The sequence below is a fragment of the Dermacentor variabilis genome, chromosome 5 (genome assembly GCF_050947875.1).
Source record: "Dermacentor variabilis isolate Ectoservices chromosome 5, ASM5094787v1, whole genome shotgun sequence".
NCBI lineage: Eukaryota > Metazoa > Arthropoda > Arachnida > Ixodida > Ixodidae > Dermacentor > Dermacentor variabilis.
This window is the reverse complement of record NC_134572.1, coordinates 162,737,595-162,750,648: the sequence shown is the minus strand read 5'-3', so window position 1 is coordinate 162,750,648 and position 13,054 is coordinate 162,737,595. Positions and strand designations below refer to the sequence as shown.

Genomic DNA, 13,054 nt, shown 5'->3' with positions numbered 1-13,054 from the left:
ACCACCTAGAGCGTCACGCGGTGCTTTCGTTCTTTTGTGCTCCCTTTGCATTTATGTGCCCAGCTTCTCGCCTTATTTTGCACGCCCGGCGGTCTGTGTGCCCTTTACACTTTCGATGCGCGAGACCCTAAAACTCCCTGTCGATGTGCGTGATGCATGTCGTCAAATTTGTGAATTTCTAACCATCTTACTGTAAGCCGAGAAACTGAGACTGCTGCTCTTTTCATGTTACTTGCTCCTCCAAGCATGTTAAAGCGCAAGGAAGAAAGAAGCAATGAGAATCATAAAAAGATCCCTTACAGCAACTACGGGGTTCGCTGTAAGTGAATCCGTTTTTTGTGAAAAATAGGGTAAGCTATTAGCCGCGAGGTGAAACTATAGGTGGCAGCACCATCTCCGCGTTAGCGTGGACAGGCGGGTCGACGGCGCGCATTGACGTGTGCGCGGCTGCGCTCCAGTGTGAATTATTTGTCACAATTTTCTTGCAACGAAACGCGCTGACTGCGGTAAGCTGATATTGCCCCCAATGCTACTTTTTTTTTTACATTTTGTGCACTCTGCTTCACCAATTGGGGCGCACTCGACATCGGCCTCCTTTTCTTTTTTTTTATGCATTGTGAAACGCAAACAGGTAATGAGGTAAATTAGGTAAACTAAGCCACTGTGAGTGTTATTACGTTAGTAGGATCATCAGGTTATACTTGATACGAGATTATATTTATCGCCCTTGCATGGTCACGTGCACAAAAGCGATGTGACAAAGTAGTAAATATTTGAGAAGCTATAATCATTAACTAGTTTTTATTCCAGCAAATATTAGCCACTCTCTTGCATCAAGCTAACAACGACTCAACCAAGAGCGAAAAGGAAATTATAATATCCGCCTTTCATCTCAGTGTTACGGCGTCCTCCGTCTGGAGACTGCCGGGTCACGTACACCCGACCTTCGTGTAACAGCCTATTAACGCGATAGCGTTAAGGAGCTCGTGTCGCAGAAAAGCCGGTGTCGTCGGTGTCGGCGTCCGCGGCGTTGGCCGTGAGCGATAAATCGTGGCAGGCACTTCATAAATAAAGAGCAACTTCCAAGATGGGCTGGGTGGGAATCGAACCAGGGTCTCCGGAGTGTGAGACGGAGACGCTACCACTCAGCCACGACTTCGATGCTTGAAATCGGTACAAACGCGCTTTTAGTGAACGCGGTGTTGCCTTAAAAACGTGCCGTAGAATGTTATACTGCGGTGTATATCGGTAATTATGAACACGTAACTTACAGAAGTCGCATTTACACGAATAGCGAAGTACGTTTCCGCTACATTTCTTCTGCGCTTACCACACACGCAGAGCCATCTTGCGGCAAACACAGAAGACCCCTCCTCTCAATGTACGGCGCTGCCCCGACAGGTGGCGCGCCATGCGCGCATTGGGGCTGGGCTGTGCGCGGACCGGTACCAGGCGCGTTGCGGCCCCGACTCCCTCTCCCCTGGCGACGCTTCGCCGTGCTCCCACGCGGGTTGCAGAATCAAGCGCCGTTCCTTTCTTTAGATTACTATCTGTCTATCTCTCTGCCCATGCCGATCACGACATTTGGCTGGCGTAGATCGTTTCCCTCTCCGAGACACCGAGTTCTTTGGTTCGTTCCGTTTGCTCAGGCGCACGTTTCGTTGCTGCGCAGAACGCTGCGTTGCTCGACGCTTTCCGTGTGATAGGTGGACGCAAAGTCCGATGCGGGGCGCCTCGTAAGTGATCCCTGCGCCGTAGCGCTTTGTCTTACACCCCTTGGCGGGTCGATGGGAACGCTGTCGCGTTCCACTCTTGAAGGCGAAGCTTAAGCGTCCTCCAATTTTTTTAGCTTTCCTTTTGTAGCAGCGAATCCAAGTAAAAAATCCCACGATTTAGTTATGACGCAATAATTATTAACCGCAGTGACATCGGAACCACAATTATCGCAGTTATCGCAATTATCATGATGCGTTTATGTTAGTATAAAGTGTATAATGCGATGAGACATGACTGCGTGCTTGCGACTCGTTTTTCAACTGCGGAGTGATGTTGACCCCACCCGTTCGTGCATGCCTCACGATGTCGCAGAGATTGCGGAGTTTTAAACTCAACGCGACAAATCACTGAAATGCGGTATTCACGTCTCGCTGCTACCACTTCATTTGTTTGAAACAACATGGACATGCTTTTGGTGATGTTCTCGAAACGCGAAGCGATAATAAAGTTGACATTATTTTGGTGAGCGGAGGTTGCAACAATAACACACCGCGAGCTTGACATGGTCATTCACTGATCTCAATGCCGCGCAAGACGACAGCGCAACTTTAAATGCCTTTGTACACCGTCAAAAAAAGTGCAGACCAGCACCTATGACTGTGTTATTTGCGGGCTATTTCACACTCGCAAAAGCACCTTTGCGTAGCACCTATTGAGCAACGGAAAGCTGTGTCGGGAGTTTCCCGACACAGCGGCATCGAAATGCAGTTCATGCAACCCGAGCGGCATTGCACTATCTTCGAGATCGGCCCATGTATTTTAGTGTATACACACGGGCGTGTTCCTGGGGGAACCAGTCCTCAACAGCTTCGCTGTAAAATAATCCGAATATCCAGGCGACGGCAAACAACACTACGTTGGTTCTGTCCCGTATTTGCATATTTTTACCGTTTGGCTAAATTAATTGCGTTGCAGCCAACGCTCCAACAAAATGGTCAGCTCTTCCAAGTCGGCGGTGTCTGTCCGAGGTCGTGAAGCATACTATGCGGCAGCGAAGTTGCTCATACTAGATCTTATCTACTTTGCAAAGTTATTCCTCGGAATATTGAGAATGAGAGCCCACAAACTAGTATCACGAAACTAAGCACCGGCAGCACGTGCATTTTATGTTAAGTGTTCTCAGACTGAAATATTAAAAGTGCGAAACAATAGCAAGGGATCGAATCACGCAAGAAGCCGCGTCTCTACCAGAAGGCTCGCCTTCGTGCACAGCGTTTTGCGTCGACGCCGTGGTGCTCGCTGTGCATGTTCGCAGTGTCCATACGCTTGTGTGCAACCCGCATTCACGAAGTGAAACGTCACTAATTTTTGAAGCGAAGCTGTATCCCTCTACCGTCCAAGGAAATTTTCGCGTCGTTGTGAGCCGATACGTGGGCCGATCCTGGAGATAGTGCAATGCCGGGCCGACCCGCGGCAGAGGTGCAGTTCGCCATTAAGGGGTCCACATGCACAGCTTCACTGGTCATCCTCCTTGACAGAGTGGAAGGGCGCCGAGTTTCTTTTCGTACGTCCCTATAGGACCGAATGGCACAGCGTCTTTAGATTTGCAGGACATCGCCTCATCCATATTTTTTTTTTCACTGCCAGTGCAATCGCTCGCTCCCCAATGGGAGCCGTAGGTGCACCTTTGTTCAGCGAGTTGCCGCGATGCGACGCTACCCAGACGGTTCGACTAATTAGGTTCGACATCACGAGTTCATCTGAGCGCGCAGCGCTGCCTTTCCTATGTAGACGCGGTAGACGCTCCGGCCGTCCGGCGTCCCTGCGTCTGTCAGGTTATCAAGCGCCTGCCAGCCTTCCTCCAACTTCCGCCGTGAGGCGCCACGAAGATGGTACTCTCCCCCGCAACCGTAAACCAGGCGCGATCGCTAGCCGACGGGGGAGAATAGAAAATGACGGTAGGAGAGGGTGGTGAACGGTGGGGAACGGCCGCATCTGGCTGGCAGTCAAAAAAAATTAAAATAGGGGAGGCGCTGTGCAGAAAACGGAGCCTATGTTGAGACTTGTACACAGACAAAAATTTTTGCTGTCTTGTTTAAACAATTACGGACATACAGAATTTGCAAACGTGATTGCTCGGACAAAACAGCTTGGCTAGAAATTTGTCTGTTTTTTTTTTTTTTTGCGAAGACGCACAAGTAGGCTTTGTGTTTGTTTATTGGCTGCTTAGGTTTCTGGCTTTTGCTTAGCAGTTGAATTTCCGATTCTCTGTTAGCTTACCTGAGTAGTCGGTCATTTATAGAAAGAGCTACTTTAAATTATGGCTTCGTGTCGCACATATGCGCACTTCTCCAAGTGGGGCTGGAGCTAAGCTATCCTATTCTTCCCCTTCACGAGAAAAGAAAATCACTGCAGAAACTCCCTAGTGGGTGCAGGTGGTTGAGCGCAAGTGCACCAGCGTGCACCAAGATGCATCAACAAATCTGCATCGCCGCCCGTTCCACTCGTGCAACGAACGAATTGGCCGAGTTACGCACACCGCAGCTCGCACTGTGTAGGACGACGCAATGTGCTGCTAAGTATTGCAACGACCTGCTGTAGTTACGGAATCGGTGAACCAAACTATAAGTTCATTTTATTGCGGGAACTTGTCGTAATCCTAATTAATCTAAATTGTCGTTCAGCAATGTATATTAAGTTGTTATTCATTGTCCGCATTAATCTTGATTGTCCTAATGTTCTCGAAGTTATTCTTAATTAGGCTTAATTCATTTTAGTGCACCTTAATTATATTCTGATTAGCCTTAATCAGAGAAATTTTATCGAATCGAAATTAGGCTTAATTGTTCTTATATCGTTAAATAATATTCACTAGGTGTAATTAATACATACTTAATCATTCGTGATTATGCGAAGTGATTTAGCCTAGATAATTTTAGTTTGACTCCATTTTCTTAATTATTCTCAATTTTACTTTAGTAATTTCATCGTAAATAATGTTACTGGCTTTTTGTTAACCTTAATTATTAACTGTTTGCACCTCTTCAGTACTCAATACTTACAGAGTCATAATCATAAATCTCAGTAGCCATACGTAGTCATACGGTTTTCTCGTATGTAGCCCCCATAGGAACCCATGTATAACCACGTAGCGCATCGTGTCACGCGTCACAGACAGATTGATGGACGGAATGACAGATTTCCGTGAGAATTCAGCGCTAGAATGCTTGCGCATTAAAGAAACATGCCTTGTTCAGCCCTCAGATGGAGCAGTCATTGTTTCGCAAAATATTTCGCGGGAAGCGAGAAAACGAGGGCCGACTCGAACCTCGCGTGAATTGCGCGCAGCTCAACTTCAGCAGCTTCGCCCTGGAGGAGAACTGCAGCGCCGACTGGCTGGACGTGAAGAGCGGCAACAACCCGCTGGCGCCCAGCGTGGACAAGTACTGCGGGCAGCGCGGCCCCGTCACCCTCGTCGGCACCGCGTTCATGCTCGTCTTCCATTCGGACGCCGTGGGCACAGCCAAGGGTTTCAACATCAGCGTCACTGCCGTCGGCGTCGGTGAGTCCTCGGGAGAAATGTCCAGTACTTCGGGACTAGCTCCGGTGTCACCTATTCAAGTACACGCGTAAAATGCGGAAATGTCTATACGAGGCAACCGCTGGAACAATTCCAATCGAATCTGTTCCATATCAGAAAAAAAATTAACTGTGTTGACTGTGGGAAGCAGATTTCTGATTACGGACCTCAAGCGTGTTTTTTATCATGATTTCTAGAAATCAATGTCTCTAAAAAAATTGAAGCAGGGAGTTAACAAATCTATACTTCAGCATCAAAAATACATGTCGCACTTGTGTAAGCTGCACAGACTTGGAAGAGGCGCCAGTGATTGAGAATTAATTATGTTTGGGAAGGGTGCAACAGAACTAAGTCGGAAAGAACGGGATGGGGAGTCGGAATGCTCATCCATGAGGAAGCCAAATAGAAAAGAGTAAATTCAAAATGCCAAGAGCATCTTTGGTTGTCAGGTACAACGAGTGGAAATAAAGCTTGGCCGGACGTAAGGTATTTGTGGACTCGAAATAATCGCACAGAGAAGTATCAAGATTTAGTGGGATGCCTAAGTACGGATATTAAGGCTTTCGGTAATGATATCAAAATTATCTTGTTAGGTGACATGAATGTTCACACGCAGAATCTAGATGGCTATACCGACAACAACGGGAAGTCAATGCTAGTAGCCTTTGTGAGCAACACAACCTCGTCATCGTGAATACAGGGCCTAAGTGAAGCGGCGAGAACACAGCGCACACGAAGCTGTCCGCCATCAGCGTCCCTAGACTATGTACGCATCGCAGATTACTTTCAAGATAGAAAGTAGGCAACCACGCATAGCCGCCCCATACGCAGCGGCGTAGAATGAACCCCCCCCCCCACACACACACACAAACTTTTTCGTGCTGCATTCTGCGCGATGTAAGACGGCGCGCATCCTCCCCACCTTCCTCGCTTGCGCACGCGAGGTCAAGCCGCCATTCCTCTAGGCTCACCCTCGCAGGCATTCACTCACGCCTACAGCATAGGGCGCACAGCTGCAATTTTATCGCATTTGCACTTTATTGAGCTACTGCGGCGCCGTTGTCAAATGTCTCCGTAGTCAATGTGCATCGTTGTTGAAGCGTGGTATACGTGTCTTCTTCCTTCAAGCGGCGGCGCTGTGCCGAACTCGAGTTCAGGTCCATTGGTGAATATTATGGGTGTTCGAGTGCAGTCCGCACACGTGACGCATCTGTTAAGTGCCACACGACGCAACGACTCAGCACAAGGGTCTCTCGCAGCGTGCGGTGGCCTGGTGCACGGCCGGGGCGAGCAGTCTGTGCAGTCTCCCAACTATCCGAACCGGTACCCGGCCAACACCGAGTGCGACTGGACGGTGGACGTCCAGAAGGGCTACCGGGCACGGCTTGCCTTCCGGGGCCGCTTCGACATCGAGGCCAGCACCGGATGCATCGCCGACTACGTCAAGGTGCGAAGACTGGAGTCTATGGTTTTTTCGGACGTAATACGTCACCTAGACCGCAAACGTGTGTAGCTGATCTCTGATGGAAAATAATAGGGGAAGAAGCAAAATTGGACACGTGACAGGGCCTAAAAGCAGTCACCGATTAGAGCTACAGAGTGGATGCCTACGGAAGGTAAAGGTCAATTAAATATCATATTGGATTCAATTTTGGGGTTTTGCTTGCCAAAGTCGTGTAATAATTATGAAGCGCGCCGTTATTTTGACCACTTGGGGTTCTTTAACGTGCGCCCAATGCATGGCACACGAGTGTTTTAGTATTCCACCCACACCGGAATACGACCGCCGTTGTCGGGATCGAAGCCACAACCTCGAGCTCAACTGCGCAATTTCATAGCCACTGTGCTAATGCGGTGAGGGGAAACGCAACAAAGGACAGACGATGATCAGTTGGTGTGGTTATAAAAGAAGCCATTTGTGGCGAGAGAGAACATTTATTAGAGCTAATTGAATTCGATTTATTTTGCAACGTTGTTGAGAGGATGACTGGGCGAAAAAGTTGCAGGTTGCAGTTGAGGGGTACCTCGCCACCTCATACACAGGGCAGCTTCGTAGAGGTTGGCGTAGAGCACGCGTTTCACAGAACGCTCTTAACAAAAAAGGGGAAAAACAATGAAAATTTTATAGTCAAGGACACAAAAAGCACGATCACATAACATTAACAAATTATACTTATTTAAAATTACATAAACAAGCAGGCCTGACAGTCATGAAGCAAAAGAGAACGTGAACTTGTCATGGCGACAGAACCCATCATACAAATGTTTGGCGTAGCTTTTTTAAAGGTACAACAGATACATTGACGCTATTTCCTTTGTGCGTCTAGTTTAACATTCTCGCTAAACAATATTTCAACATTTGGTGGCGGTAGATGGTTCTGCTCCTGTTGACATTCCAAGCTTCTGGCTGGCGTACGTTGTAAACCGGGATATGCTGCTGTAATGATTAGCTTTTTTGACATTTCATCGTTTTTATTTTTCCTGCTCTATATAAGCGACAAAGCTTATAGCTGAATAAAGATTCCATTTTCATGAGCCTAAGGTGTGAAAACAGATGGCCCTCTCTTTGATGCCGGGCTTGCCACTACAAACGGAGGGGACTGAAGCTACAGGAAGAGAAACAATAATATAGCCACGAAACGACATAGCATAAAGAACGCCGACAGAATATTTGATTGGGGGTAAATTGGTAATCGCAAGTCACAGGGAGGGTCATTCTTCCATTCCGTGTTCATAAAGTAGGATGACATAATGGGATAATGATTATTTCTACACCACAAGGCCCTTTCGTCATCTGTTGAAGTGGTGCGAAGAAAGCACTCGAAGAACGAGAGTCACTGCTTTCAATTCCTTTTTCAAGAGCGGACGCCAACTGTCTCCTCTCCAGTGTCATCCAAAAATTGACAGCAAAGCACTGGGAGAATCCGGATAATCGCCACAGACGACTCCAGAGATTGGACCCTACCATGAATTTTAGGCTACCACCGAAAATTCAACGAAACTGTGCCAGTCTTCTGCACAGACTAAGGCTGGAGGTAGCGTTTACGCGCGGATACGTGCACCTCATGCGACGCACCGAGTCTCCACACTGTGAGGTGTGCAATGTGACTGAGATTATAGGTCATGTGCTTTGTGACAGCCCTAAGTACGTGGAAGAGCGTGAGCGGTTGGACAACGACCTTACGCGTCGCGACAGCGCACCGTTGTCGGAGGACGTTATTTTAGGCCCTTGGCGAGATGCTCAATCGAGTTTCAAGGCCATCCAGGCATTAGTGAACTTTTTAAAAATTACGGGCCTGGATTGCAGACTTTGAGCATGCCAAATTGCTTGCCAATGTTCTACATCTTCCTTCTATCGTCATCGTCACCCATCATGCACCACTATCTTCCCTCTTTCTTTCCCTCTTCCCCTTCCCCCAATGCCGAGTAGCTGGCTAGAGGAATATACCTCAGGCCGACCTCTCAGCATTTTGTATCATTAAACTTCTCTCTCTCTCTCTCTCTCTCTCTCTCTGTTGAAGTGGTAACTATAACCGAGAGAGATGGGCTCTCCTGTTCCAATGAATCATCGAAGGTGAGGTAGGGAGTAAATGAGAAATGAAAACAAAAAACTAATAAAACGCTCTTTTAGAACAATATAAAGCCGTTGTCGACGGCAAAATAAACGTTTCGGGTAAGGCGTGTATGTAAGTAGAAAATTCAAATGACCGAGAAATGTTCTGAACGGCGAAAAAGTGTGTAACCAGCAGAGTGGAGAGGATGAGATGAGCAGGTCACGTGCTAAGTAGCGTCCTGTGTAACTTGGTAGAAGCAGTCAGAGGCGTTGGAGTGTAAATGGGCAGCCAACGACACTCTTAGGTCAAATTATAAGGCGCCACACTTCAACAACTAATTACGGTCCCTCAGGTATGGCATAGATACCTCTGAGTTCCTATGTCCAGTTAACACATGAGTTACAGTAACAAGGCATGAAACAAGCGCGTTTATGAGTTCACTGCGTTAGCCGTGAAGTGATTTAAGTACGTTGTACGCAGTCTAATATATACATTCACCGGCACGCGAGCCCTCGCAATCTCCGACACACACTTTTCGTGCCCTCGCGATGCTCTTGTGTTGTTTTCTAAATGCTTATTTTAGCGTTCTCTGACTACGTTGGTTGGGTACTTCCGACGCCGTTTTGGTCAATATCTCCAGGTGTTCAACGAAGGCCCGGACGGCCAGTGGGACCCTCACCCAGTGGGCAGCTACTGTGGCCTCGAGGCACCGCCGGCCATCGAGGCAGCCACTCACCGGGCCCGTATCCTCTTCCGCTCCAACGGAGACATACAAGCTGACGGCTTCCGCATGACCGTCACAAAAGGCAAGTGTCGAGGTTTTTTTTTTTCATTTGTGCTTACGAATGAATTAAAGGAATAATGAATCTAGGAATTAATGAAGTTGATTTGTACTCGTGACAATACCTGCAATTGGATCTCATAACGAAAAGCCACAAAATGTGGCTTGAATGTGTTCGACATTTTGCCTTAATGCGATAATAAAGAGACACATTAGGTTGCAGCGTCAGATTACCTGTCTGAGATTACAAGTCACTCCTAGTTTGTGAGTTTTTACTTGATAAACCAGAAAAGATGCGAAAGCAAAAGACAGGTGGCAACATGAGTCTGTCACTTTTGAAGCAGCTGCTCTCAGTCTTGCCATGAATTTTGCCTGCCTCCGTCCGAAACTTTTTAATCATTGCGAAGCTTGCACTGCACTCGAAAGCGAGCAAATGTTTAGCGTAATTTCCTTTTGGTAATGTCCTTTCAGAAAGTGTTGCACGAGTACATTATGTGCAACGAAATTTGTAACTTCGTACGTTGACCTCACTTTCACGGCCACTTAAGTTTTAATCTCGCGATAATAATTTGCGTCCTTCCGCTAACCAAATACCAATGAGATGCAAATGCACACGGGCGACGACGACGGCAACAGAAAGAAAAAAATTCTATTTTTTCCTGATCCTCAGCAACGCCAGGAAAAGCTCCGAATGTGTGCCAGTACAGTTATTTGAAATCTAGGCGCTCGTACTGATTGTAGGTGCTACGTATGTGTGCCTGCTTACTCCCAGATTTACCCGCGCTGCTTTCTTTTGTGATCCAGCGTGCATTCTTTCACCAGTTACAGATAAGTATTTCATAAGAGTGCACAGACATCGACGGCCTAGCTAGAAGTACGAACGCCAAGATCGCAGTAGCAGTACTTTGTTAAAGGGCCCGAGCCGCCCGCACCCGGTCGTTTACTCCGAGGTACGCCTTTAATGCGCTGCTACACGGTATAGTTAGCGTGCTAGTGAAAGTAACTTCCGGCGACTGAAATTAAAACACACCGTCATGTCAACAGTTTCATCCTTTCAATGTCCCAGGGCGAAATTTCCTTAGTTCCGGACAAATGTCTCTATTCCCGAAAACAGTGCATAATGTCACTAGATCTAGGGGAAATTTGTTTCTAGACTTGGCAGCACTAATGGCACGAATCCTCTTTTGTTTAGGTTCGCTGTGGTATAGCGGCAGTTTTATCGTGAGATTTATAACCGTGGTCGTACAATTCAGAGCATTGGTCGAAATTCAGTCTCCTATAGACAAATCGAGAGAGTTCGCAAGAATGCGCTCATTCCTATGACTTGTGTCTGTCCTTGGAAATACCACACGGCAGATGCCGCCATAGCCATTCTCAACGTGCTCAAAAAAAAAAAATGCGCGTACTGCGGCCACGTTTCGCACGCAGCCTGTGGCGACCGGTACGAGGACGACGAAGGCGAGATCACCTCGCCGCGCTTCCCCGAGAACTACGCCAACAACCTCAACTGCTCCTACCTGATCGTGGTGCCGCAGGGAAGCCACCTGGAAATGAACTTCGACGCCGACAACTTCGAACTCGAGAGTGAGTGTGCACTTCTTGATTCCTCTAGCATGCAGAATAATGTCAACGCTTGACAGTGCAAGGGCAACGGACGCACCTTCTAAGGCGCAGCTGTTAGCCTATATAGTTAGTCGGGATACTTCGTATCGTCATCTTCACGGGAAAAAAAAAAGCCCTTGAGCGATTGAAGTGAGAAGCGCTAACATTCTTTGGTATCGCGCATACAACACGCAGCACAACATTCGTTTCTGTAAAGAGCAAGTACAAAGCAAGCATCCAATGCGCATAAATGATGATAATGCGCTCCTGCTAACAATGCTAAAGCGCGTAGCGCTCCCCGCATACGTTTCCCGTTAGTGATTACTGTTGCGTGAGTTGTCGCGGCGACGGCACCATGCTACGTGGGGAGTGACGTCACAAGCCTTTCACATATAAAAGAACCAGCCTAGCAACTGATTTCATCGTTGTTGCAGCACCGATATGGGTAGCCAACGAATAGTTAGGACTCCCGATGAGTGGTGGGAATACGAGGTGCGTGAAAAGAAACGGTAATACGTGAAAGTGAAAAGAAACGGCAATACCAGCAGCGGCGGCGTGCTGCCACTGGTCGTATTGCCGTGGAATTCCAGCACAGAAGTCCACACGTCCAAATTCTCCCGTGGCTGAATAACGCGCCGGAGCAGCAATTGAGCGATAAAGCGTTGCATGCTCCCCTCAGCAGTTGTAGGGGTGGTTGCCAATATCTTCGCTAGACATACACTTTCGCAGAGCTGGGATGGGGAGTTATTCTTTTTTCTTTGCTTCTTTTTTTTCAATACGAAAGCATTATATGCTCCATGAAGTGAAAAATCCGACGTCCGCGTTGACATCCGATGGTACCAAAACTCACATGACCAAGTGATGACGTCACATTCCCGGCGCTAGACATGCTGCGGCTCGCACTGCCACATCCCACGGTGAACAGCCACTGCGTTGGACGCGTGCCATGGCCTACACTGAAAAAATTAACTTTGCCCTATTCGAAAATTGAGTTGACCCACGTTCAAAACCGACCTGGCCAACTCCCAAAATTGCCTTGTACCAACCCCAAAATTTGGGTGGCCCACCCTCAAAATTGACCTTGCCCAGTTCTAGCACATGACCAAGTGAGAAGTATCTCGTGGGAGAGCCAGAATGTTTTCGCATTCAATGCACGTAAGAGGCTTAAATACCTCTGTAACTTTTTTTTTTTTCAAATCATGAAAACAAGAGGTCATGCGATGGTGCAGATGTGGCTCCTGCTAACTGCAAATTGTATTCTCCTTTCCTTCTCTCTCCTTTCATTTCTTTCTTTCGTTGAATAAAAACAAAGTTTATTTTCAAATTTATCTTTCATACTCAACTAATCCTACTGCTCACTGATTTTAAACGTGTTCATGTTTCCTGTTCTTTACTGGCTGTGTTGTCTTTTTGCTTGGTACGTTTGTTATTGAATGGTCCTGACACTCCTTCACACTCACTCTACTGGGCTGTGTGCTAAGGGCATTGATGCTTGCGCTGATGAGTTAAAGGATTGGATTGTCGCAGTGAAGGTATAACTGTGGAAAAAAATTAGGAGAACGCTTAGGTTTCGCCTTCAAGGGTGGAACACGATAGCATCCAAGGATACCTGACTGCTCCTCACGCTTCCCGGCAACTGGAGCGTATGTAACCGTAATGTTTATCGGGAAACGCTGGTCGCAAACGCTATGCACGAAGATGGGCTTTCTGGTAGAAACGCAGCCTCTTGCGTGGGCTGCAATGCAGGGGTGGCAAGCGCCATCTGGAGGTATCGCAAGGAATCGGGCGCCCCACTCCGTGGCCCCCGAGATACTCGCGCGC

The 13,054-nt window shown here is 47.6% G+C and overlaps 1 protein-coding gene across 2 annotated transcripts in view; it reads left to right on the top strand.

Moving 5' to 3' along the window:
- The window catches only part of LOC142583301 (cubilin-like), a 267,105-nt gene that overhangs the window by 227,841 nt on the left and 26,210 nt on the right, over positions 1-13,054 (top strand). For both annotated transcript variants that reach the window (XM_075693717.1, XM_075693716.1), the window contains 4 exons: positions 5,065-5,278; positions 6,556-6,743; positions 9,491-9,656; positions 11,060-11,215. In XM_075693717.1, the coding sequence (XP_075549832.1) occupies positions 5,065-5,278; positions 6,556-6,743; positions 9,491-9,656; positions 11,060-11,215 (724 nt within the window). The remainder of the gene's footprint in view (positions 1-5,064; positions 5,279-6,555; positions 6,744-9,490; positions 9,657-11,059; positions 11,216-13,054) is intronic.